A 25,038-nucleotide genomic window follows, 5' to 3' on the forward strand; every position below is an offset into this window, starting at 1 on the left:
CCACGCCAGGCCAGGCTCCCCTGAGCCATGGAGGAGCTGGGAAGTTTTTCCAGAGCTGTGGGAGGATGGTCCATGAGCAGGAGCTGCTCTTTCCTCACCTTCTCCTCTTTTCTGGAGGGCTTTGGTTGCTCTTTGTTTCTCCACCGGGAAAAGAAATGTGAGGCAACTCTTGCCCATCTCCTGATTCTCCAGCTCTTGGGGAAAGAAAGTTTTGGCAATTCAGTGACACCGGGAGCTGGGTGGGTCCAGCCTGGGCTTACCAACACCTCCAAAAAAAAAAAAAAAAAAAACCCACCAAAAAAACCCTTCAAAATCTCCTTTTTCCCCCCTTTCTTTTTCCTTCCAGAAACGCAACCCCACGACGGCTCCTCGGCACCGGCGCGGGAGCTGCTGCTGCCAAAAAAATCCATCCCGGTGCTGCCAGGGCAGCCCGGAGCCTGCAAGGACAAAGCTCTCGGGGGGACTTTGGGGACATGGGCGATGTGTGGCTGGCCCGGCTCCTGCTGGGCTGCTGGGCTGTGCTGGCCGTGGCCCCGGCCCGGGGACAATACGAGGGGGACTCGCAGCCTGAGAGATTCGCAGCCTACGAGGAGAGAGCCCCGAGCAGAGTGAGGAGAAGGGGCCAGGACTCGCTGCGAGGGTGAGTTGGGGGGGGGTTTCTTGGCGCTGGCTCGAAGCAGATTTTTGGATTTGGATTTGCAGCTCCTGGCACAGGCAGGGAGGATCCCATGGGAGCAGCGCTGGGCGCTGAGCTCCTTTTGGGGTCACCTGTAGGGGCTGCAGAGCCCCCACATCCACCTGGAGGGTGGGTTTGTCTTCCCCTGGAGGGTGGGCACAGAATTCCCAGAAAAGCTGTGAGTTCCCATCCCTGGCAGTGCCCAAGGCCGGGCTGGATATTCTGGGACAGTGGGAGGTGTCCCTGCCATGGCAGGGGTGGCACTGGGGGGGATTTAAACCCAACCCAACCCATTCCATGCCCTGCTCTGGGTGGGATTTAAACCCAACCCATTCCATACTCAGCTCTGGTGGGATTTAAACCCAACCCATTCCATGCCTTGTTCTGGGTGGGATTTAAACCCAACCCAACCCATTCCATGCCCAGCTCTGGGTGGGATTTAAACCCAACCCAACCCATTCCATGCCCAGCTCTGGGTGGGATTTAAACCCAACCCAACCCATTCCATGCCCAGCTCTGGGTGGGATTTAAACCCAACCCAACCCATTCCATGCCCAGCTCTGGGTGGGATTTAAACCCAACCCATTCCATGCCCTGCTCTGGTGGCTGTCCCTGCTCCTCCCCTGTCCCCTGGGGGATGTTGGCACCTCGGGATTTGCTCCTGGGCTTTGCTCAGTCCCTTGGGGCAGCTCCTGCTTTCTCCCAAATCCGGGGCTGTGTCCCAGCTGATCCCAGCAGGAAAGTCCTGGGCTGAGCTCAGCTCTGCTGCTCTAAGATGGTTCCTGGCCTGCACTGACTGGGCGTTATTTGGAGATATTTGGAGATATTTGGAGATATTTGGAGATATTTGGAGATATTTGGAGATATTTGGAGATATTTGGAGATATTTGGAGATATTTGGAGATATTTGGAGATATTTGGAGATATTTGGAGATATTTGGAGATATTTGGAGATATTTGGAGATATTTGGAGATATTTGGAGATATTTGGAGATATTTGGAGATATTTGGAGATGATATTTGGAGCCTGTCTGGCTGCAGTTCCTGGGCACTGTTCCCGTGTCCGTGGGGATCCACGCTCAGGGCTGGGCTGTGCCAGAGGCTGGGAATGCTGGAATGCTGCTGGGATGGGGGAGTGCCCCGAAAAAGGGCTGGGCTTGGGCTGCAGCTGGAGCCCAGGGGATGGAGGTGTCTCCTCCTGGAATTCCATCCCCTGAGGAATGGAGGTGTCTCCTCCTGGAATTCCATCCCCTGAGGAATGGAGGTGTCTCCTCCTGGAATTCCATCCCCTGAGGAATGGAGGTGTCTCCTCCTGGAATTCCAGCCCAGGGGATGGAGGTGTCTCCTCCTGGAATTCCAGCCTCCACGGCCTCCCCTCCTGCTCCCATGGATTTGGAAAAGAGGGACCAGGCTTGCCCAGGGGTTTGGGCTTTTCCAATCTCTCTGTGTGCATCCCCTGGGATGACCCGTAAGGAATTCCTGAGATAAAACTTCCCAAAGCAGGGAGGAGCTCCCGGATCGCTGTGGGGGCTGCAGTGGACGATCTCCAGGTCCCTTCCAACCCCTCCCACTCCAGGGAGCTGCGATTAACGGGCCTGGAGCTGCTTCTGGAAAAAAAAAAAAACCTCTCTGCACCAGCATTCCCAACATTCCCAACATTCCCAACGTTCCCACCTTCCCTCCAGGCTTGGCTCAAGGCACCCAAGTCCTTCATTCCCGAGCTCAGCTCTTGGTTTTCCATCCCTCCCTCAGCCTGGGATGATGCTCTGCCACATCCAGAGCATCCCCGAGTTCACCCCAGGCTGATCCCTTGGGAATCGCTGGGAGGAGCTGATGGAGGAAAGGAATATTCCCATTTTCCATGCCGGGGTCGCTGCTGTCCGCTGGGCATTCGGGGATTGGGGGTGACCAGACCCGGCTGCAAAAATCCCAAAAAAAACAAGGGCAGGGAAATCCGTGCAGCTGCAGCGGAGCATTCCTTCTTTTCCTGCTCCCAGGGAATGATTTCCTTGTTTTCCTGCTCCCAGGGAATGATTTCCTTGTTTTCCTCTTCCCAGGGAAGAGATTCCTTGTTTTCCTTTTCCCAGGGAACGAATTTCTTATTTTCCTGTTCCCAGGGAATGAATTCTTTGTTTTCCTGTTCCCAGGAAAGATCTCCTTGTTTTCCTGCTCCCAGGGAATGAATTCCTTGTTTTCCTCTTCTCAGGGAATGAATTCCTTGTTTTCCTGCTCCCAGGGACAAATTCCTTGTTTTCCTCTTCCCAGGGAAAGGATTCCTTATTTTCCTGCTCCCAGGGAATGAATTCTTTGTTTTCCTGTTCCCAGGGAAGGAATTCCCGGTGGGGCATCACAGCTCCAGGGGTTCCCAGGCTCCCTGACCATTCCCTGCCTTTGTGTCCAAATCTCTCCTTCCCTCCCAGCCCTTGTGCTGGGAATCTCCCCCTTTGGAACCTCTCTGTCCCAAGAAAATAATAATGGAAATAATGGAAATAATGGAAATAATGTCCTGCTGGGCTTGGGAAGAAGCCTCAGGTGTCACCTGCAGAGCCCAAAATTCCCAAAATTTTGGGATTCCCCAAAATGGTGGAACAATTCTGGGAAGTTTAGTTATGGATCAGTGTTGATGATCTGGATGATCCGAGGTTGTTTCCAAATTTAAGAATTTTGGGATCATCCCTGACCTGGTTTCTGCTGCTTTAAGGGATCCTTTGCTGCTGTGGAATTTCCCTTTGGGAAAAGCAAATCAGTCACAATTCCAGGTTTGCTTCTCTCAGAGCGTCCAAAGGGATGAGCCAAGGGAGAAATGAAGTCGATAAATGTTTAAATAAATAAATGTTGAAATCTGGGGTTGTGTCACGACGTTGGGTGACCTTGACAGCTGCATTTTGTGGAATTATCTCTCCTCCAAAGCCACCCAGTGAACATTTAATCCCATTTATCCTCGTTTAACAGCTCAGGACACCACTGCAAATATTTGCTTTGGCTTTGCCCTCTCAGCCCCACCCCCCAAAGTTTTCCTTTCTGGGGACAGGAACCAGTTCCAGGCTGGGATCTCTCCTGGAATTAAAACCCAGCTGGGCTGGGCTGGAGATTCCCTGGACACTGAGAGAGGATCCAAAACTTTGGATGTTGGGTCTGGATGGAGGAAAAGGGACAAATGTTGAGGATTTGCAGTTGGGTTTGAGCTCCCAGGGCTCCTGCTGCAGCTCTGCTTTATTTGAAAGAATTTGGTTTCCCAATGTGAGTTAATCTGAGTTTTCCCTCCCCACATCTTTTGTTCCAATTCCCAAAGGCTTTCCCAACCTTTTCCTGCCATTTTATCCATGGCAGAAATGTTTTCCTTCCCCAAATTCCTGCTGAGGGACAGACACATCCAAGGGCTCAAGGCACCAACCCTGACAAAATTTGGATTTTCCCCCTTTCCCATTGGGATTTTCCCCCTTTCCCATTGGGATTTTCCCCCTTTCCCATTGGGATTTTTCCCCTTTCCCATTGGGATTTTCTCTCCTTCCCATTGGGAATTTTTCCCCCTTTCCCATTGGGATTTTTCCCCCTTTCCCATTGGGAATTTCCCCTTTCCTATTGGGATTTTTCCCCCTTTCCCATTGGGATTTTTCCCCCTTTCCCATTGGGATTTTTCCCCCTTTCCCATTGGGATTTTTCCCCCTTTCCCATTGGGAATTTCCCCTTTCCCATTGGGAATTTTTCTCTCCCCTGCTGGGTCAATGGTTGGGATGATGTCTGAGGTGTTTCCCAGCCCTAATTCTGGGATTTCTCCTTGTCTCTGCCTCCTTTTCTCTCTCCATCTCCCAATTCTCTTGTTCCCCAAGTGGGATGAGAAAACAGAAATTCAGAGAGGGAAATGAGACTCGGGTGAATTTTCAGGGAGTTTTTTGGTTTTTTTTTTTAAACTCTGGGGAGATGAAAATTCCCAAACACCGTTTCAGCTTCTGTTAAATATCACCCACAAGTGGCACAAACTTCTTCCTGTGGCTTCTGCAGAATCCTGGCGTGGTTTGGCTTGGAAGGAGCTCAGAGATCATCCAGAATCCATTAAAAAAAAAAAAAAAAAAATTAAATCCATTCAAACCACGGGGCTGGGAGGGAGGAGATGCTCCCAGTGACTCCAAGTGCCCAACACGAGCTGTCCCTGCTTCCAGGGAATTTGGAGAACCCTTGGGAAGAGATTCCAACATTCCAGGCTGAGCACTGGAATTTTTATTTATTTATTTATCTGCTGGAATTTTATTTATTTCTTTATTTCTCATCCCCATCCCAGCCCTCCTTCAATCAAGAGGAAAGCATCAAATAAATGCAAAGCGGGGATTAAATGCAAAATCAACGAGCCTCTTATCCAACCCTGCTTTCCCAAATAATAATTCATAAAAACGTGGGGAGCAATAAATCCCAGCCCAGGCCTGGCTTTAATCCAGCCTTAAACCCATGAAAACAGAGCCAGGTTCAAACGAGCTTGTCCTGAAGGGCCCAGCCCTGATAAATCCCGTTCTGAGGAAGGGTTGGGATGGGATTTTTGCCCTAATGAATGAACCCTGGAGCAATTTCCAGGAGCAGGGAAGGGGTGGAACAAAGCAGGGCTGGCTTTGAGCACAGCTCGTTATGGTAAAATCATTAATTGTGAGCTGCAAATGAGAAGATGGATGTTGGGATGGATGTGGGACCCCTGCCCTGAGGGCAGCGCTGGGGGGGGAAATTAAATTAAATTAAATTAAATTAAATTAAATTAAAAATTAATTGTGGACAAAGAGGCAACGGGAGCAGCTCCCAGCTGGGTTTTGACACCTCCTCATTTTCCACTCCCTGGGGGAATTCATTTCCATCCCACGAGGAACAGGGAGGGAAATGCTGGAGCTGCAGAACAGCAGCTGAGGGATGCAGGGGAATTCTCCAAAATCTCCAAAATCTTGGATGCAAAGGACAGGGAAAGGCAAGGACTGGGATTTAGGGACACAAAGCTGGACCTGACCCTGGGGTGATGGTAAAAAAAAAAAAAAAAATCAAGGGTGGAGCTCTTGGGTGTCCTCAGAGAGGGGCAGGGGTGAATTCCTGCAGGATTTTAACCCAAACCCATCCCTGACCTCGCAGTTCCAGCCAGGAATTAAAAAGGTTCCAAACCCACCTGGAGGTGGCACTTGGGGACAGTGGCTGGTGGCAGTGCCACCAAAATCTTCTCCAGCCTCAACAATTCCGTGATTCTCTGAACCAAGGTGCTCCTAAGAAACTGAAAATTCCCATTTTTTAAACTCAAGCTTGGATTTCAGCACAAAAAGATGAATTTTCCCGTTTTTTTAACTCAATCCTGGATTTCAGGCAGCCAGAAACTGAAATTTCAAATTTTTTAAACTCAATTCTGAATTTCACCACCAGAAGCTGAAATTTCCCATTTTTTTTACTCAATCCTGAATTTCAGCACCAGAAACTGAAATTTCCCATTTTAAAACTCAACCCTGGTTTTCAGGCAGCCAGAAACTGAAATTTCCCATTTTTTTTTTTTACTATCAAGAAAACCCCAAATTACCAAAAAAACCAGCCCAGATTTCCTGGAGGGAAATTCCTGGAGCAAATCCCAAGGGTTGGAATTCTCCAAACATCACCAACGTGAAGGAAAGCTTTGACTGGAGATTTTTGTTCCTCACTTTTCCCCAGGGCTCTGATTTATGGTGTGAAATGGTTGATTTTGGCCCCCCCCCCCCCGGCCCTGCCTGGGCTCTCTTGTTTTTGGCAGGAGAATATTGGAATGGTGAAGGAATATCTGGCAGAGGAGCCCGAGGTTGTATGGGTTTTGTCTGGAAGTTTTAAGGGCTGTGTTTGAAGTTTTGATTTATTTCAGAATTTAAGGAGGGAAGGAAAAAAAAAAAAATATATGGAAGAGTCGGTAGTGCTGCTTTCCAAATGAAAGTGTGAAGTAGTTCCTGGAAATCTGTTGGATTTTTATTTATTTTATTTTATTTTTTTTTTTTCAAAGGAAAAGGTTCCTTGCTGATCTGTAGGGGTTGAATTAAATGTGAATTGAGAAGGGAGATTTTCCTACCATCACTCAGAGGGAAGAGCTCAATGAAGGGGGGAAAAAAATTGCCTTTATGGACAAAGCAAAGGTGTTGGAAAAGATTTTAGAGATCCCCCCACCTTGCTGAAAATAAAACAGAAAATGATCAGGATTATTGGGCTTGAACCCTGCACAGCTTCTCCTTCATTCCTTTGATGAAACCGAATAAAAATAATTCAAATTACGAATTCCATCTCGCAGGGGTGAAACCCTGGAGGAGAATTCCCAGAGCAGCCGTGGCTGCTCCATCCCTGGAAATGTCCAGGGCCAGGGCTGGATTTGGGTGGGATTTAAAATCCTTCCAACCCAAACCAGTCTGGGATTTTGTGATGCTGAGTTCGGAATATTTTAATGCTGGCAGCGTCACGCATCCAAATTTCTGCTGGAAGTTCGGATTCACACCTCTCACCTTTAAACCGCAGCTCTTAGAAACAAAAAGAATCGGAATTTGTTGGGGCTTGAACCCGATCCTAAAAATCCTCTTTGGAGAACCAGGGATGAGTTCCTGGAATTCAGATCCACCCCCCCCCCTTTTTTGCAGCACCACAATTGTCCCCAAATTGAACGTGGGCAGCTCTGACTTTTCCAGCGGGAATTTTCTGGGATTTTTATTTTTTTTTTTTTGTCCCCCGTTACAAATCAAGCACAGCCAGTCCTGGGGGAGCTCGCAGAGAACTCCCCAAAGCTGGAATTATCTGGAATCAATTCCTTCCATCACTGCCTGGGGGGGATCTGCTCGCTGCAGGACACAAACGCACCGAGGATCCCAAAGCCAGCATTGTCCGGGATCCCTTCCCACGCCCTGACACAATCCCAAATCCCTTTGGGAAGGGGGGAAAGACGCTTTCCCAAACCCACCCTGATATTTTGGCAGCGGATTTTGTCCCCCTGTGATCCCCAGCGGGGTCAGAGCTGATATCCCAAGGGCGCTGCAAAAAAAAATCCGGGCACCGACCAAAACCAGAGCAAATCCTGAATTGGGGGAAGAATTTGGAGAGGTGGGATCGCTGTCCCTTGGCAAAGCACAGGCTGAGATCATCCACATTCATTTTGTTTGAGTTTCACAATGAGAGAAAAGCTGCGAGGGGGGGGGTCATAAATAATCCCAAAAAGAAACTTCCCTGTTCTCTTCCTGAGAGAAGATTTTCCATGGATAGCGACCTCACTAACCTGGAATTAAGTGGATTTTCAGTGGGGAAGGAAAAGGTGGATGGTTGGGAAAACCTGGAATCAATTATTCTTTTTTTTTATTTTTTATTTTTTAATAGTCACCGTTTTTTAAAAGGTGAACAAGTTGGGAATTGGCTGAATCTGCTCCTGAAGGATTTGATTTTTTTTTCCCCCACAGATTTTGCTTAGGATGAGACTTGGAAAACAGAAAACTTTTCCAATAAGGAAAGGCACAGGGAAGGTGGGAACTGGGAATTCCGTTCTCCCCAGTCAGGGCGGCTGCTCCCCAAACTGGGGGAGTTGGCAAAGCAGGAGAGAGAATTTCATGGCTGGGGCTACACAGAGAATACCGAGAGAGAAAGGAAAAAAATAACTGGGGATTTGGGGATGTCCCCAAAATATTGGGAAAGCTGAATGGATCCCGGAGTTAGCAGAGCTGAGTTCGGGGTTCCTGCTCCCGTGGAATCGGAGCCCGCGGAGATTCCCAGCCCGGGTTTTTCCCCCCTTTTTCCTCCCTCTCCAGCCTTTCCTGGCATCTGGCAGCGCCCGCAGGAGCCGAGCCCAAAATCCCAACCCCATCCCGGTGCCTTTCCCAAAATCCCAACCCCATCCCGGTGCCTTTCCCAAAATCCCAACCCCATCCCGGTGCCTTTCCCAAAATCCCAACCCCATCCCGGTGCCTTTCCCAAAATCCCAACCCCATCCTGGTGCCTTTCCCAAAATCCCAACCCCATCCCGGTGCCTTTCCCAAATTCCTGCATCCCCATCCCGGTGCCATTCCCAGATTTCCCATCCTTTTCCAGGTTCCCCATCCCTTCCCAAATTCCTGCAGCCCCATCCCGGTGCCTTTCCCAAATTCCCAGCCCCATCCCGGTCCCTTTCCCAAATTCCCAGCCCCATCCCTGTGCCTTTCCTGGGTTCTTTCAGCCCCATCCTGGTGCCTTTCCCAAATTCCCAACCCCATCCCGGTGCCTTTCCCGGGTTTTTTCAGCCCCATCCCGGTGCCTTTCCCAAATTCCCAGCCCCATCCTGGTGCCTTTCCTGGGTTCTTTCAGCCCCATCCCGGTGCCTTTCCCAAATTCCCAACCCCATCCCGGTGCCTTTCCTGGGTTTTTTCAGCCCCATCCCGGTGCTCCCGGTGCCTTTCCCAGATTTTCCTGCCGCCCCATCCCGGTGTCCCCCGTGTCCTGTCCCGTCCCCCGGGGCCGTGTCCCCGTGCCCGTCCCTCGGTAAATTTGGGAGGCGGCTCCTCCTGCCGAGGTTTCCCATCGCAGGGAATGGGAATGGGATTTTTCAGGGATTTTTCCCTCATTTCCCGGTGCCACCCGCGCAATTCCCGCTGGTTCCTCGCTGATCCCGGCGATGCCGAGCGTTTGTTTTCCCTCTGTCCTTCCTTAACAGCTCCCTTTGGGTCACATTCACCTCATTTGCATAATTCTCATTAGCTAATGAGCCCTTTCAGCGGCACGGAAGGTGAGAAAGGGCGATCCATCCATGGGAAAAAAAAAATCCCAAGGAGGCAGAGCTGAGCGGAGGGGGAAAAAAAAAAAAAACCCAAAACCCTCTGGATTTTCACAATTAATTTAAAATTTATTTTTTTTAAATTTTAAAATTGTATTCTCAGAGGGGAAAACGCCCAAACTGTGTTTGATTTTTAGCCCAAATGTTTGCGGTTCGAGGTTCCATTCCTACTGCTGTCCCGGCTGGAAAACTCTGCCTGGAGGGAACCAGTGCATTGTCCGTGAGTATCCCTGTGTCCATTTATTTTATCCATTGTTTTATCCATTGTTTTATCCATTATTTTATCCATTTCTCTGCTCCCAGGGGAGCTGCCAGCCCGGTGGGAAGGAATTTAGAATTCCAGCTCAGGATCAGGGTTCCTGGGATTTCCCAGCTCTGCTTTAATCCCGATTAAACCCGGGTGGTTCCAACTGGTCCCAGTTATTGAATTCAGTTTTTTAATCCCTTCCTGAGGTGTCACCAGTGCCTGATTTGGGACAGGAGGTTCCTGGGAAAGTTTTGCTCCCCAGGAAATGATTTCCTGCTTGTTCCCACGGAATAATTCCGTTAATTGACGGTGCAATTAATAAACTTTACAAACCTGGGGTCACCAGGGGTTTCTCCCGACGGGAATTTGCATCTTTAAGAGGCCTCGGGAGGATGATTGAGAAAAATCTCAACCCGGATTGGGAATTTTCCAGGGCTGGAAAATCCATGGATGAGTAGATGTAGGATAAAGGTGTAGGATAAAATTTATGGATGGGTTAATGCAGGATAAAATCCATGGATGGGTTGATGTAGGATAAAATTTATGGATGGGTTGATGTGGCATAAAGGTGTAGGATAAAATCCATGGCTGGGTTAATTTAGGATAAAATCCATGGATGGATTAATTTAGGATAAAATCCATGGTTGGGTTAATTTAGGATAAAATCCATGGATGGATTAATTTAGGATAAAATCCATGGCTGGGTTGATGCAGGATAAAGGTGTAGGGTAAAGGTGTAGGGTAAAATCCATGGCTGGGTTAATTTAGGATAAAATCCATGGCTGGGTTAATTTAGGATAAAATCCATGGATGGGTTAATTTAGGATAAAATCCATGGCTGGGTTAATTTAGGATAAAATCCATGGCTGGGTTAATTTAGGATAAAATCCATGGCAGGGCTGGGATTTCAGCTCCTTGCCCAGCCCCTCCCTGGGTGATTCCCGAGGGATGATCCCAGCTCTGGGAAATTCCCGAGGTGTAACCTCGCTGTCCCCGTGTGCCCGCAGCGATCTGCAGGAATTCCTGCGGGGATGGATTCTGCTCCCGGCCCAACATGTGCACCTGCTCCAATGGACAACTGTCCCCAAACTGCGGCTCTGCTGGAGGTGAGGGAATTCTCCTGGGGATCCCCGGGCTCCTGTGTTCTCCCAAAAGGGGGAAGGAATCGAATCCCTGCAGCTCTACCCTGAAACTCTCAAAAATATTCCGTGTTTCAGCACGTCTTCTGTGGTTTTGGGGGTGCTTTTCCTGCAGAAATAAACGGGATTTTTTGGGAGTATTTTAAGGTCTGAGATGGAGAGAGTCATCCCAAGGATTGATTTTCCATCGGTGCCCAGCTGCAGAGGAGCCTTTGGGATCAAGTGACCCCTCAAGGGCACAGTCAGGGAGAAGGAAATTCCCGGGATCTGCTTCCCAAAGTGCCACGTTGTGCTCCAGATCCCCCGGGATCGGATCCCCTGGGGAGGGGAAGGCGCTGGAGCCACCAAATCCGGGAATCGGGATCCATGTGGGATCAATCAGGGAGGAATTCCAGGAATGCCCAGAGCTGAGCATCCATCCCATGGCTGCGGGGATGGGGGGGGCTCCAACAATCTGGAATTCGCTGTTGGGGGCTGGATTTCTGTGGAAAATCAGACAAATTGTGCATTCCAGAGGCAAGAAAATCCCCTGTGCCTCCTCTGGAATAACAAAGAGCAGAGTTTCCTGCTTGGTTTCCTACTCCAGGGAGTAAAAATATTTTGGGAGTCCTCGGCAGGGGCTCTTTGGGTGGAGCAGAGAGTAGAGACAAAAACCCCACAGCTGATCCCGGGCAGAGCCACCCAGATCCCTTCCCAAAATGAGGGATCCCTTCCCAAAACAGGATTAATCCAATCCTGGGAAAAGTTAACAAGGACGAGGTGTCATCCTCCCTTTTTTTTCCCCCTGCCATTCCTGATAAATTCCATGATAAATCAGAAGGGACCTCAGGGATTTTGGGGAGTCACAAATGGGACTGGAAAGGTGTTTGCCCATTGCTTGGAAATTTCTGGATGAGGATCAGGGCTCTTCCATGGCTCCAGGCCTTGGGAATCTCCTGCTGCTCCTGGAGCTCAGCCCTGGCTCTTCCCAGCCTGGAATTGGTGTTGGAGGAGCCACGGCTGAGCCTCCATCCCATAAATCCATCCCCTGGATCTGCCAGATCCCAATCCCTGATTCCTGGAGCTTCCAGATCCCAATCCCTGCATTCCCCCTGGAGCTTCCAGATCCCAATCCCTGATTCCTGGAGCTTCCAGATCCCAATCCCTGATTCCCCCTGGAGCTTCCAGATCCCAATCCCTGCATTCCTGGAGCTTCCAGATCCCAATCCCTGATTCCTGGAGCTTCCAGATCCCAATCCCTGCATTCCTGGAGCTTCCAGATCCCAATCCCTGCATTCCCCCTGGAGCTTCCAGATCCCAGTCCCTGCTCTCCCTGGCAGTCAGGGCCAGGCTCTCCCCGGGGTTTTTGTGTGAATTCCACTTTTCACATCATTTTCTCCAGCCTCTACATTCGGAGTGGTTCACACCTTCCAGAGGAGGAATTTGTTGTTCCAGGCATTCCAGAGGGAATTGTTTGTATTTGTTTGTAACTCACTGCTGAGCCCCAAACCTCCCTCTCTGGGGCTGCTTTAATCCCAAATTCCTTAAACACGGGGTGAGGAAAGAGTTAAAGCCAACGCTTGGTGTCCACAGCAGGACAAAACCTCCCGATTTATTTATTGCTATTGTTTTCCTGCAGTGCCTCAGTCACATCCAGTGGCTCACAATCCAGTGGGAAAGCTGAGTTCTCACATGCAGGAATGGAGGATTCGTGCTTTTCTTTCCAAATTCCTTTCACAAAACCCCTCTCCCAGTAACTGGATCTTGCCAAGGAGGCCACGTTGTGTTTGCAAAGGGAGGAGAAATATCTTAAAAGTTGATGGTTTTCCTCCACCAAGGAAATTCCATCCCCCCAAACTCCTCAGGAGGCTTTGGCAGGGAGGAATTGGGAAGATTGGACAGCCCAAAGTGGGAAAAGGGTTGAAAACGGAGCAATAATGGGAAACAATGATAAAAAGGATGGGAAAATATTGGAAAAGTATAAAATCCTGAAATAAAGTATTATGGCGGGGTTGTCAAACAGAGAGAGACATCAGGAATTGTGCCCTGAGGTGATTCCCTGTCCCCAGGGTGATTCCCTGTCCCTGTCCCCAGTGCAGAGCTGGGATCCCGGGGTGATTCCCTGTCCCTGTCCCCAGTGCAGAGCTGGGATCCCGGGGTGATTCCCTGTCCCTGTCCCTGTCCCCAGTGCAGAGCTGGGATCCCGGGGTGATTCCCTGTCCCTGTCCCTGTCCCCAGTGCAGAGCTGGGATCCCGGGGTGATTCCCTGTCCCTGTCCCTGTCCCCAGTGCAGAGCTGCAGCGTGCGGTGCATGAACGGGGGCAGCTGCTCCGAGGAATCCTGCCTGTGCCAGAAGGGATTCACTGGGACCTACTGTGGGCAGCGTGAGTGATGGGAATTGGGAATTGGGGATGGGAATTGGGAATTGGGGATGGGAATTGGGAATTTGGGATGGGAATTGGGACTGGGGATGGGAACAGGAACGGGGATGGGAATGGGAACAGGAATGGGTCCTGCCTGTGTCAGAAGGGATTCACTGGGACATACTGTGGGCAGTGTGAGTGATGGGAATAGGGATGGGAATTTGGGATGGGAATTGGGAATTAGGAATGGGAATGGGAACAGGTCCTGCCTGTACCAGAAGGGATTCACTGTGACACACTGCAGGCAGTGTGGGGAACGGGAATGGGGAATTGGGAACGGGAATGGGGAATTGGGAACGGGAATGGGGAATTGGGAACGGGAATGGGGAATTGGGGATGGGAATTGGGAATGGGAATAGGAATGGGAATGAGAATGGGAATGGGAACAGGAATGGGTCCTGCCTGTGCCAGAAGGGATTCACTGGGACCTACTGCAGGCAGTGTGAGTGATGGGGATGGGAATTGGGAATGGGAATGGGAATGGGAAAGGGCACCCGGGACACTCCAACATCAGCTCCGTGTTCTCCTTCCCCCGGAATCTCAGCCCTCTCTCCTCCCCAAAAGTTCAGCCGGAGGCTCCAGATGGAAAATTTCACTCTGAGCAGCAAAAGCTTGGGAAAATTCTCAGGAGCAGCAGCCGGGGCTGGGACGTGCAGCCCTCACTGTGAAACGTGCTGCTCCCAGCCTGGCAGGACATCCTGGGAATGCTGAACCCCCCTGGGCCTGTCCCAGCCTGGCAGGACATCCTGGGAATGCTGAACCCCCCTGGGCCTGTCCCAGCCTGGATTCTGGGATCAGAGCTGGGCACTGAGAGGGGTCAGGGCAGGGCAGGATCTTTGGATCCTTTCCCCTCTGGACATTCCATTCATCCCTGATTTCAACCAGGAAACTTCCTTTGGCTCCAACCCTGGGTGCAGGGTTTGAACTCAGGGTAGCAGGACTAAGTCTAAGCCAGGAATATTTTAAGGCAGGAATATTTTAAGGCAGGAATGTTTTAAACCAGTGACTATTTTAGGTCAGGGAACACCCAGGTGCTGCTCAGGCCTCAGTTCCTTGCTCTGGGCACGTGGGATTCCATCCCTGCCCCATTCCCATTTCCCTTTGTGCATTTTCCTCTTTGCATCCACTCATCCCAACCCTGCCTTAAATCCCAACGCTGACCTGAGGGAACTGAGATTCCAGAGGGCAGGAAATCCTTTGCAGAAAGGGGCTCAGGCAGGGACAGCGAGCGAATTTTCCCCAAGGACAAAGAATAAAAATCCCAATTTCTCCACGCTCCGGGCGGGAGAACACGGGGCTGATATTCCAATGTCAACCCCAAGCTCTTGGGGGGGTTCTGCAGGAGAGGGAATTCTGATGGAATTTTGGGGTTTTCCCCGCAGCTGTGTGTGAGAACGGCTGCCAGAACGGGGGCAGGTGCATCGGCCCCAACCGCTGCGCCTGCGTCTACGGCTTCACCGGGCCCCAGTGCGAGAGAGGTGAGGGCAAAAAATCACCAAATCACATCAAAATCACATCAAATCACACTAAATCCCCCATTCCCTGAAATCCCCCATTCCCTGCAATCCCAAAAAATCTCACATTCTTTGCAGTCCCACAAAATCCTACATTCCCTGCAGTCCCATATCCCCTGCAATTCCACAAAATCTCCCATTCCCTGCAGTCCCCCATTCCCTGAAATCCCACATCCCCTGCAATCCCAAAAAATCTCACATCCCCTGCAATCCCAAAAAATCTCACATTCCCTGCAGTCCCATATCCTCTGCAGTTCCCCATTCCCTGCAATCCCAAAAAAATCTCACATTCCCTGCAGTCCCATATCCTCTGCAGTTCCCCATTCCCTGCAATCCCAAAAAAATCTCACATTCCCTGCAGTCCCACAAAATCCCCCATTCCCTGCAATCCCATGTTCTCTGCAGTCCCACATTCCCTGCAATGTCCCATTCCCTGAAATCCCAAAAAATCCCCCATTCCCTGCAATCCCCCATTCCCTGCAATCCCCCATTCCCTGCAGTCCCCCATTCCCTGAAATCCCCCATTCCCTGAAATCCCAAAAAATCCCCCATTCCCTTCAATCCCCCATTCCCTGCAATTCCCTGCAAACCCCGTGGCCTGGCTGAATCCAGGCTGGATTTCACTCTCTGGGGTTCAGGTCTGGAAATTCTGGATTTTGTTGTATTTTGCTGTTGCCCCGAGCTCTCTGTGGGATTCCCCCATGGGATGGGAATTCCCTGGGATTTTTTTTTTTTTTTTCCCTCTGGCTCCTATGGACACTCCCAGCTCCCAGAGGATTTTTGGGATCCGAAATGAAACCGAAACACGGAGCTGCTGTTGGAGCTCCCAGATCTGAGACCAGAACACCTGGAAATATTCCTGATTTTTCCATCCCCTGGCTCTCCTAGGGCTGGGCTCGTTCTGTGTCACCCCATTCCCAAAGTTTGGGCTGCTCTTGCTTTTCCTGGGATTTTTCCACGAGGTTCAGAGGGTGAGACAGGAAGGGTAGAGGGAATCCACCCAAATTCCACGGGGATGTGCAACATTCCCGGGGCTCCAAAAGCATCTCCTGCCCCTCGGGGTGCAGCTGAGCCCCAGCTCAAACTCTGCTGAAGAAGGAAAAATTCTGGAAAAGCCTCCCCACATCCACTGGAGTGACCTTGCCTTGCTCCTCCTTTGTAAAATCTGGGAATTTGGGTAGAAAAGGAACCTAAAACCATCCAGGGACACCTTCCACTATCCCAGGCTGCTCCAGCCTGGCTTTGGATGCTTCCAGGGATGGGACACCCCCAATTTTTTTTGGGCAATTCTCCTGTTCTGCAGCAGTTAGAGATTCTTTAAACCCTCTCCTCGCCTTTTTCCAGCACACAGGAATTGTTTTAGTTATGGGAAGTGAGGATTTCTCCCTGGAGGGTTCTGCCCTGTGAGATTTTTTTTCCCCCAAATCCAAATTCCAGAGCTTGGTGAGCTCCTCCTTGGGGACCTGAAAAAAATTCCCAAATCCACCCCCCCAGACATTGGCCGTGTGTGAGCAGAGAGAGCTGGAAATTCCTGCAAGAAACTTCTGGAAAAGGCTGGAAAATCCAAATGTCCTCTCTGTGTGTGTGAGCAAAGAGGGGAAAGAGGCAGGGCCAGACTTTGTATGAAATTCTTTATTTTAGGAGGAGAATTTGCACGAAGCCTGCAGAGGTTTGGGCTGAGCCCAGACATTTTGTGAGAGACAAAAACAAATCCTGCAGCTGTGTCCACACGGCTCCTCCCTGCCAAGGCAAACACGGGGGCGAGCTCGGGGGGGGGGATGGCGACCAGGTGAGAGAGCCTGGGGGGGATGGGATTGCAGGGGGAAAATGGGAAAAAGGCAGAGGAAAACAGGGAAAAGCAGGGGAAAGAACCCGGGAAAAGCAGGGAAACCGGGAAAATCAGGGAAAACCAAGGAAAAGGAAGGAAGAGCAGGGAAAAATTAGGGAAAAGCAGGGAAAACCAAGGAAAAGTACGGGAAACCAGGGAAAACCAAGGAAAGGGGGGGGGGGGAAGCAGGGAAAATCAAGAAAAAACAAGGAAAATCAGGGAAAACCGGGAAGACCAAGGAAAAGCAGGGAAGACTAGGGAAAAGAAGGGAAAACTAGGGAAGACCAGGAAAAAGCAGAGAAAATCAGGAAAAAGCAAGGAAAACCAAGGAAAACCAGGAAAAAGAAGGGAAAATCAGGGAAAAGGAGGAAAAACCAGGAAAACCAAGGAAAATCAGAGAAAATCAGGGAAAACCAAGGAAAATCAGGAAAAAGCAGGGAAAATCAGGGAAAACCAAGGAAAATCAGGAAAAAGAAGGGAAAATCAGGAAAAAGCAAGGAAAACCAAGGAAAATCAGGGAAAAGCAGGGAAAATCAGGGAAAAGCAAGGAAAATCAGGAAAAAGAAGGGAAAATCAGGGAAAAGAAGGAAAAATCAGGGAAAACCAAGGAAAATCAGGGAAAATCAGGGAAAAGCAAGGAAAATCAGGAAAAAGAAGGGAAAATCAGGGAAAAGCAAGGAAAATCAGGGAAAAGCAGGGAAAATCAGGGAAAAGAAGGGAAAATCAGGGAAAACCAAGGAAAATCAGGGAAAAGCAAGGAGCAGCTTCCCCTTTCCCAAAGGAAAACTGGGCTCCTGCTCCAGGAGGAGTCCCTGAGCACCAGGATTTGTGTCCTGCTATTCCAGGGATCCCCAGAAATCCTTGGGAGTTTCCAGAGGGAAATTCCAGCAGCAGCAGCAGCACCTTCTTCAGTTTTTTTGAAAAGGTTTTCCCTCTAGCAGGATTAATTTGGAGCAGGATTAATTGCAAGCAAAGCCTGAAGCTTTTTCCTCACGGGGAGAAAGGAGAAATCTCATCACAGGGGGATGTTCTGGGTTCTGCCACACAGAATTCCACATGGAATTCTCTGCTTTCATGACTGGAGTGATGAGTGAGGAGCACAAATACAAATAAAACACCAAAAATTCCTCCTCAGCAGGAGGGAAAATTTCTTTCCCTGGAGGTGGCAGAGCCCTGGAACAGCTGCCCTGGAATTGAGGATTTTTCCTTCCTGGAGATTCCAAACCCAGCTGGGTGATCTCCAGCCCCAGAATTCTGGGATTCTGTGAGCCCCCATCCCTGGCAAAAAAAAAAAAAACAAAAAACAAAAAACCTCACCCACCCCAAATCCATCAGATTCCAAATTTATGGAAGGGTTGAATTCGCTTGAATTGACCTTGCTGCCGCCCTAAGGAGAAAAAAATTGGAATTTTCAATTGGAACAGAGTGAATTTCTGAGTGCTGAGAGCAGCTCCAGTGAGGAGCTGCTTTGTACTGGGAGCAGAACAAACCTCACACCTCATCCAGGAAAATTCCCCCCTCGGAGCGAGGCACTCACAGAATTCCAGCATCATTTCCTCCCTCTCGCTGACATCCCCGGGGGGGATATTTTGTGGAAATTGAGCTGCCATGACATCAGCGTGGGAGGGGAAGCCCAGGGGAGCTGCTCTTGCTTTTACAGCAAAAACCAGGATTTGGTTTTACAGCAAAAATGAGAATTTTGATGTCACGGCTCTGATTTCACCTCCCTCCAGCAGGAAAAAATGACCCGGAGGGAGCTGAGGCCGGCTCTGACTCGGGTGGTGTTTGATGTTTGATTTTTGATGTTTGCAGCTCCTCCCGTGCCCCAGGGATCAGCTTTGGAATTTGGGGGTGTTGCTCCAGCCAGATAAAATCTGCACTGGGGAGCCTTTCCCTGGGATCCAGGAGTTTTTCCCTGGAATCCAGGAGTTTTTCCTTGGGATCCAGGAGTTTTTCCCTGTTTCTCTGGAATCCAGGAGTTTTTCTCTTGGATCCAGGAGCTCTTCCCTGGAATCCAGGAGTTTTTCCCTGTTTCTCTGGGATCCAGGAACTTCTCTCTGGAATCCTGGAGCTTCTCTCTGGATCCCGGAGTTTTTCCCTGGGATCCAGGAGTTTTTCCCTGGGATCCTGGAGCTTCTCTCTGGATCCAAGAGCTCTTCCCTTGGATCCAGGAGTTTTTCCCTGGAATCCTGGAGCTGTGGTCTCTTCCAAGGGACTCTGAGCAGTGCCAGGTTTTCCCAAGGAATGCTTGGGAAGGGTTTGGAGTTCTGGAAGTGCCCCCCCAGCCCCTGCAGTGACCAACCAGGACAATTCCTGACCCCCCCAGAGTTTCCCAAGCCCTGCTCTGACATTCCCAGCCTTTCCTCCTGCTCTGGAAGCACCAGCTCCGTGTTTCCCCTGTGCCTCAGGAGCTGCTCCTCGAAATTCTCTCGGGTTTCATCAGGCCGAGACTCCATCAGGAAACTGTAAAAACAGGACAGGAAAACTCGGAGAAAGTTCTCCCTTTACAATTTCCTTTGGATGTGTTTTTCCAGCACTTGGAATGTCTGGCTTTAGCAAGTGTCCCTGCCAGCTTTTTCTTTTCTGCAGAAACCCAAACAGTTAAACTGCAGGAATGTGGCTGTGTTTGGGTGAAGTGAGGAAATGACGAGCTGGGGAAAATATTCCATGAGAAAGGAGCCCCTCAGGGAGACCCTGGGGCTGGGAGAGCTCTGGGGCTGGGGAACAACGGGAGCAATGGATCCAGGGTGGAGAACACCTGGAACAATGGATCCAGGGTGGAGAACACCTGGGGAACACCTGGAACAATGGATCCAGGGTGGAGAACACCTGGGGAACACCTGGAACAATGGATCCAGGGTGGAAAACACCTGGAACAATGGATCCAGGGTGGAGAACACCTGGAACAATGGATCCAGGGTGGAGAACACCTGGGGAACACCTGGAACAATGGATCCAGGGTGAGGAACACCTGGAACAATAGATCCAGGGTGGAGAACACCTGGGGAACACCTGGAACAATGGATCCAGGGTGAGGAACACCTGGGGAACACCTGGAACAATGGATCCAGGGTGGAGAACACCTGGGGAACACCTGGAACAATGGATCCAGGCTGGAGAACACCTGGGGAACACCTGGAACAATGGATCCAGGGTGAGGAACACCTGGAACAATGGATCCAGGGTGAGGAACACCTGGGGAACACCTGGAACAATGGATCCAGGGTGGAGAACACCTGGGGAACACCTGGAACAATGGATCCAGGCTGGAGAACACCTGGGGAACACCTGGAACAATGGATCCAGGGTGAGGAACACCTGGAACAATGGATCCAGGGTGAGGAACACCTGGGGAACACCTGGAACAATGGATCCAGGGTGAGGAACACCTGGGGAACACCTGGAACAATGGATCCAGGGTGGAGAACACCTGGGGAACACCTGGAACAATGGATCCAGGCTGGAGAACACCTGGGGAACACCTGGAACAATGGATCCAGGGTGAGGAACACCTGGAACAATGGATCCAGGCTGGGGAACACCTGGGGAACACCTGGAGCAATCCTTTGGGGTCGGCTCCTTCCCCTGGGATTGTGCTGGAGGATTCTGGGCCCCCTGTCCCTCGTGTCCATGGAGGGACAGGACCCAGGGAATGGCAGAGGGCAGGGATGGGTGGGATATTGGACAGGAATCGTTCCCTGGGAGAGTGGGGAGGGGCTGGGAGGGAATTCCCAGAGCCCCTGGATCCCTGGAATGTCCAAGGCCAGGCTGGGACAGTGGGGGATGTCCCTGAGGAGCTTTAATGTCCCTTCCAAGCCTGAGCATTCCAGGATTCCAAGAGATCCTTTGCTCCACTGGGCATCTGATTTTAACCTTTCCCCCCTGTGATCCCTGTGACTCCTGATCCCAATCCCTGTCACTCCAGATCCCATTCCCTGTCACTCCTGATCCCATTCCCAGTCTCTGATCCCAATCCCAGTTTCTCATCCCATTCCCAGTCTCTCTCTGACCCCATTCCCAGTCTCTGACCCCATTCCCAGTCTCTCCCATTCCCAGTCTCTCCCTGATCCCAATCCCAGTTTCTCATCCCATTCCCAGTCTCTCTCTGACCCCATTCCTAGTCTCTCCCATTCCCAGTCTCTGATCCCAATCCCAGTCTCTGATCCCATTCCCAGTCTCTCCCTGATCCATTCCCAGTCTCTGATCCCATCCCTGGCCCATCCCATCCCATCCTGGCCGTGTCCCCCTGCCCAATCCCGGGATTTGTGGCCCCATCCCAGCTCAGCTCCCTGGGGATGATCCTGGGGTTGTCCTTTAGATAACACAGAAAATCCTGGAATTATCTCACTTCTCCACCTGCAGGGAGCTGAATTCCCACTGGGATTGACTCAGGGACACCCTCCAGGCTCCGGGGATGTTGCAGGAGTGGAGGGAACTTTTTTTTTTTTTTTTTTTTTCTCGTGAACATTTTCAGAAGTTCATGACCAAACCCTCCCCCAAAATCCCCCCCCGGTCCAGGATTTGTTGCAATCCTTTAATGGGAATTATTGGAATTGAGCTGAGGGGTTCCCTAAATCCCCCCAAATTCAGGATTTCTTACAATCTTTTAATAGGAATTTTACCTGGAGCTGCCCCACATCCCACACTGGGCTTTGATGTGGGAAGAGGGAACAGCAATCCCAAATTTTCCAAGGGGAAAAAAACCCCCCAAAAACAACAAAAAAACCCCAACTCCTGCAGGACAGCGACCTGCAGCAGGATTCCTGGAACAAGGATCCCATGCAGGGACTGGGAAAAGCTTCAGACATCTCCTAAGCGTCCCCATTTCCTTCATAAAATTTCACTGGTGCCTCATTAAAAATTTAATCATTTGCCCATTAAAATTAGCACCAGCTGGGGCTGGGAGGCAGCCAGGGCTCTCCAGACTGAGATTTCCTTGGCTCCATTCCCTCCCGAGGAGTCATCTGCATAGGAAAAGTTATTTTTGGGTAAATGATGGGCTAAAAAAAGGGGGTGTTCTCCTCACAATCCCGCATTCATTATCCCTCTCCTGGAATTCCTGCACTCCTGGGGGAGATGAGGTAGGAGATGAGGTGGGAGGTGCAGGTTTAGCCACTTTTTTTCTCTGTCCAGAGCATCGATTTGGTTTTTTTTTTTTTTTTCCCTTTATTAACCTGAGTTTTTTGGTGTCCACCCCGCAGTGACATCAGCCACAGGTCTGGGAACTTGTAAATTTTGGGTTAAAAAAAAAAAAAAAAAGAAAAATCCTTATTTGCTAACTCCCCACGGTTCTTGTTTCTGGTCAGATTCCCAAAAAGCTTTTTTTGGGAGATGCCATCACTTCACACCGATGTAACTTCCAAACCATTCCTTTTTTTTTTCCCCTCCCTCTCGACCTCCTGGTGAATCCCAATTTTCCATCCACAGCCCAATTTTCTCAGCTTTGATTTTCAAGTCTGAACTGCTCCAGAGCACAAATCAGAGGGAGGATTAAGCTGGAAATGAGGAATTCTTTGCTAATTGATTCCTTCCCAGGCAGGAGCATTTCCTGGGTGTTTTCCATGGATTTTTTTTCTCACCCCCCTCCCTCCACACGGGATTTTTTTTTGTTCCTTCACTCATCAAACCCAAACTTTTCCCTGCAGGGGTTAATCCTGGAGCAGGGAATTGGGGTCAGGGCAGTTTTTAATTCCTGTTTAATACCAGCCTGGCAATTCCCTGAGCCCAGCTCAGCCAGGCCCTGACCAGCACCTGACAGCTCAGACACTTCAGGAGGAATTTTCTGGGCTCACCAGGACGTGCTCCAACCTTTATTTCATTTATTTTTTTATTTTATTTTTTTTTTTTGTCCCAGCCACAGATCAAAAATTTCAATGCCATCACCTCTGCCCAGCTGAAGGAAAAAATCCCAGGGAAAGATTTTGATTCCTGCTGTGCCAAAATCCCTCCTCGAGGGTCACGGCAGCCCAGGCAGTGGCAAAAATCCCATAAAAATCCTGCAAAAAAAATAAAAATTTGGGTTCAAATCCTTTGGGGTTTAAGGGATGGGAGGATCCTGATTGGGAATGGGGAAGCTGCTGGGTGTTCCTGCAGGGTCTGGGGTTTAAAGGTGGAATTGCCAGGAGATGGTGGAGAGTTAAAGTGGAGAAATGAATGGTGAGATGGAGGCTGAGAATTCCAGAATCCCAGAGGTTGAAAATTCCAGAATCCCAGAGTGTGAGAATTCCAGAGTTTGAGAATTCCAGAATCCCAGAGTTTGAGAATTCCAGAATCTCAGAGTCCAAGAATTCCAGAATCTCAGAGTTGGAGAATTCCAGAATCCCAGAGTCTGAGAATTCCAGAATCCCAGAGTTTGAGAATCCCAGAGTTTGAGAATTCCAGAATCTCAGAGTCCAAGAATTCCAGAATCCCAGAATTTGAGAATTCCAGAATCCCAGAATCTGAGAATTCCAGAATCCGAGTCTAAAAATTCCAGGATCTGAGTCTGAGAATTCCAGAATCCCAGACTGGTTTGGGATGGAAGGGAACATAAAAATCACGGAATTCCCCTGCCTGCTCTTTCCTTCCCCTATCCCAGGGTGTTCCCAGCTCCCTCCAGGCAGGGATCTTTGCAATCAAAGTTAAATCTAATTGCTTTTCTCATCCCTGAAAGCCCCAGTATAATGTATCATTTGTATTAAAAATATATATATGTATATACATGTATATAATATTATATTATTATATTTTAATATAATGTATATTATATAATAACAACATAATTTAATAACTTATTACATTATAAATAATACTTATATTAAGATATATTTATTATATATTATATAACGTATATATGATATACTTATAAAACATAAAATGTAATATATAATATATACTATATGATATATCATAGCTTTCTTATATCTTATATTATCCTATATAGTATATAGTAAATAGCATGTAGTATATAGCATATAGTATATAATATTATGTTAATATATATTTATTATAAATTAATAGGTATTTCTATTAATAATACTGATATTTACATTGACATTCACATTGACATTCACATTTAGATTTATATTTACATTTATGGTTATATTTACATTTATATTTATATTTACATTTATGGTTACATTTATAGTTATATTTACATTTATATTTATATTCACATTTACATTTACATTTATATTTATATTTATATTTATATTTATATTTATATTTATATTTATATTTACATTTATATTTACATTTATATTTATATTCACATTTACCTTTACCTTTACATTTATATTTATATTTATATTCACATTTACATGTATATTTACACAATATACCGATATTAACTACATCAGCAACGACATCACCCCACACACCCATTACCCACCACCCCATTAACTAATTACATTTAATGCCGGGGTTTAACCCTTTCCTTGCCGCAGACTATCGCACGGGGCCGTGCTTCAGCCAGGTCAACAACCAGATGTGCCAGGGCCAGCTGAGCGGCATCGTGTGCACCAAGACCCTGTGCTGTGCCACCATCGGCCGCGCCTGGGGCCACCCGTGCGAGATGTGCCCGGCGCAGCCGCACCCCTGCAGGCGCGGCTTCATCCCCAACATCCGCACCGGAGCCTGCCAGGGTCAGCCTGGGACGGGGCGGGGATGGGGATGGGGCGGGGATGGGGTGGGGACGGGGATGGGGTGGGGATGGGAATGGGAATGGGAATGGGGTGGGGATGGGAATGGGAATGGGGTGGGGACGGGGATGGGAATGGGGTGGGGATGGGAATGGGGTGGGGTGGGGATGGGGATGGGGTGGGGATGGGGTGGGAATAGAATGGGAATGGGGTGGGGATGGGAATGGGAATGGGAATGGGGATGGGATGGGATGGGAATGGGAATGGGAATGGGGTGGGGATGGGAATGGGGTGGGGATGGGAATAGAATGGGAATGGGGTGGGGATGGGAATAGAATGGGAATGGGGTGGGGATGGGAATAGAATGGGATGGGGTGGGGATGGGAATAGAATGGGAATGGGAATGGGAATGGGGTGGGGATGGGAATGGGATGGGATGGGGTGGGGATGGGGATGGGAATGGGAATGGGAATGGGAATGGGAATGGGAATGGGAATGGGAATGGGGTGGGGATGGGGATAGGAATGGGAATGGGGATGGGGATGGGGATGAGTTGGAGATGGGATGGGAATGGGAATGAAGTGGGAATGGGAATAAAGTGGGAATGGGTTGGGATGGGCTGGAATGGGGATGGGGATGGGGATGGGAATGGGGATGAGGTGGAGATGGAATGGGAATGGGAATGGGAATGGGCTGGGATGGGAATGGGAATGGGGTACAGTGGGGATGAAGATGGAGATGAGGTGGGGATGGGAATGGGTTGGGAATGGAAATGGGAATGGGGTGGGGATGGGAATGAGGTGGAGATGGCATGGGGATGGGGATGGGAATGGGAATGGGAATGGGAATAAAGTGGGA

General features: G+C 49.5%; 1 protein-coding gene across 1 annotated transcript in view; it reads left to right on the forward strand.

Annotated features, from left to right (window-relative positions):
- Positions 1 to 445: 445 nt before the first annotated feature.
- Positions 446 to 25,038, forward strand: part of FBN3 (fibrillin 3) — a 78,402-nt gene continuing 53,809 nt past the window's right edge. The window contains exons 1-6 of the mRNA XM_088179173.1: positions 446 to 640; positions 9,569 to 9,651; positions 10,686 to 10,784; positions 13,085 to 13,180; positions 14,602 to 14,697; positions 23,986 to 24,183. Coding sequence (XP_088035299.1) covers positions 474 to 640; positions 9,569 to 9,651; positions 10,686 to 10,784; positions 13,085 to 13,180; positions 14,602 to 14,697; positions 23,986 to 24,183 — 739 coding nt within the window. The 5' untranslated portion in view covers positions 446 to 473. The remainder of the gene's footprint in view (positions 641 to 9,568; positions 9,652 to 10,685; positions 10,785 to 13,084; positions 13,181 to 14,601; positions 14,698 to 23,985; positions 24,184 to 25,038) is intronic.

The sequence above is a fragment of the Sturnus vulgaris genome, chromosome 26 (assembly GCF_052056855.1).
Source record: "Sturnus vulgaris isolate bStuVul1 chromosome 26, bStuVul1.hap1, whole genome shotgun sequence".
Taxonomy (NCBI): domain Eukaryota; kingdom Metazoa; phylum Chordata; class Aves; order Passeriformes; family Sturnidae; genus Sturnus; species Sturnus vulgaris.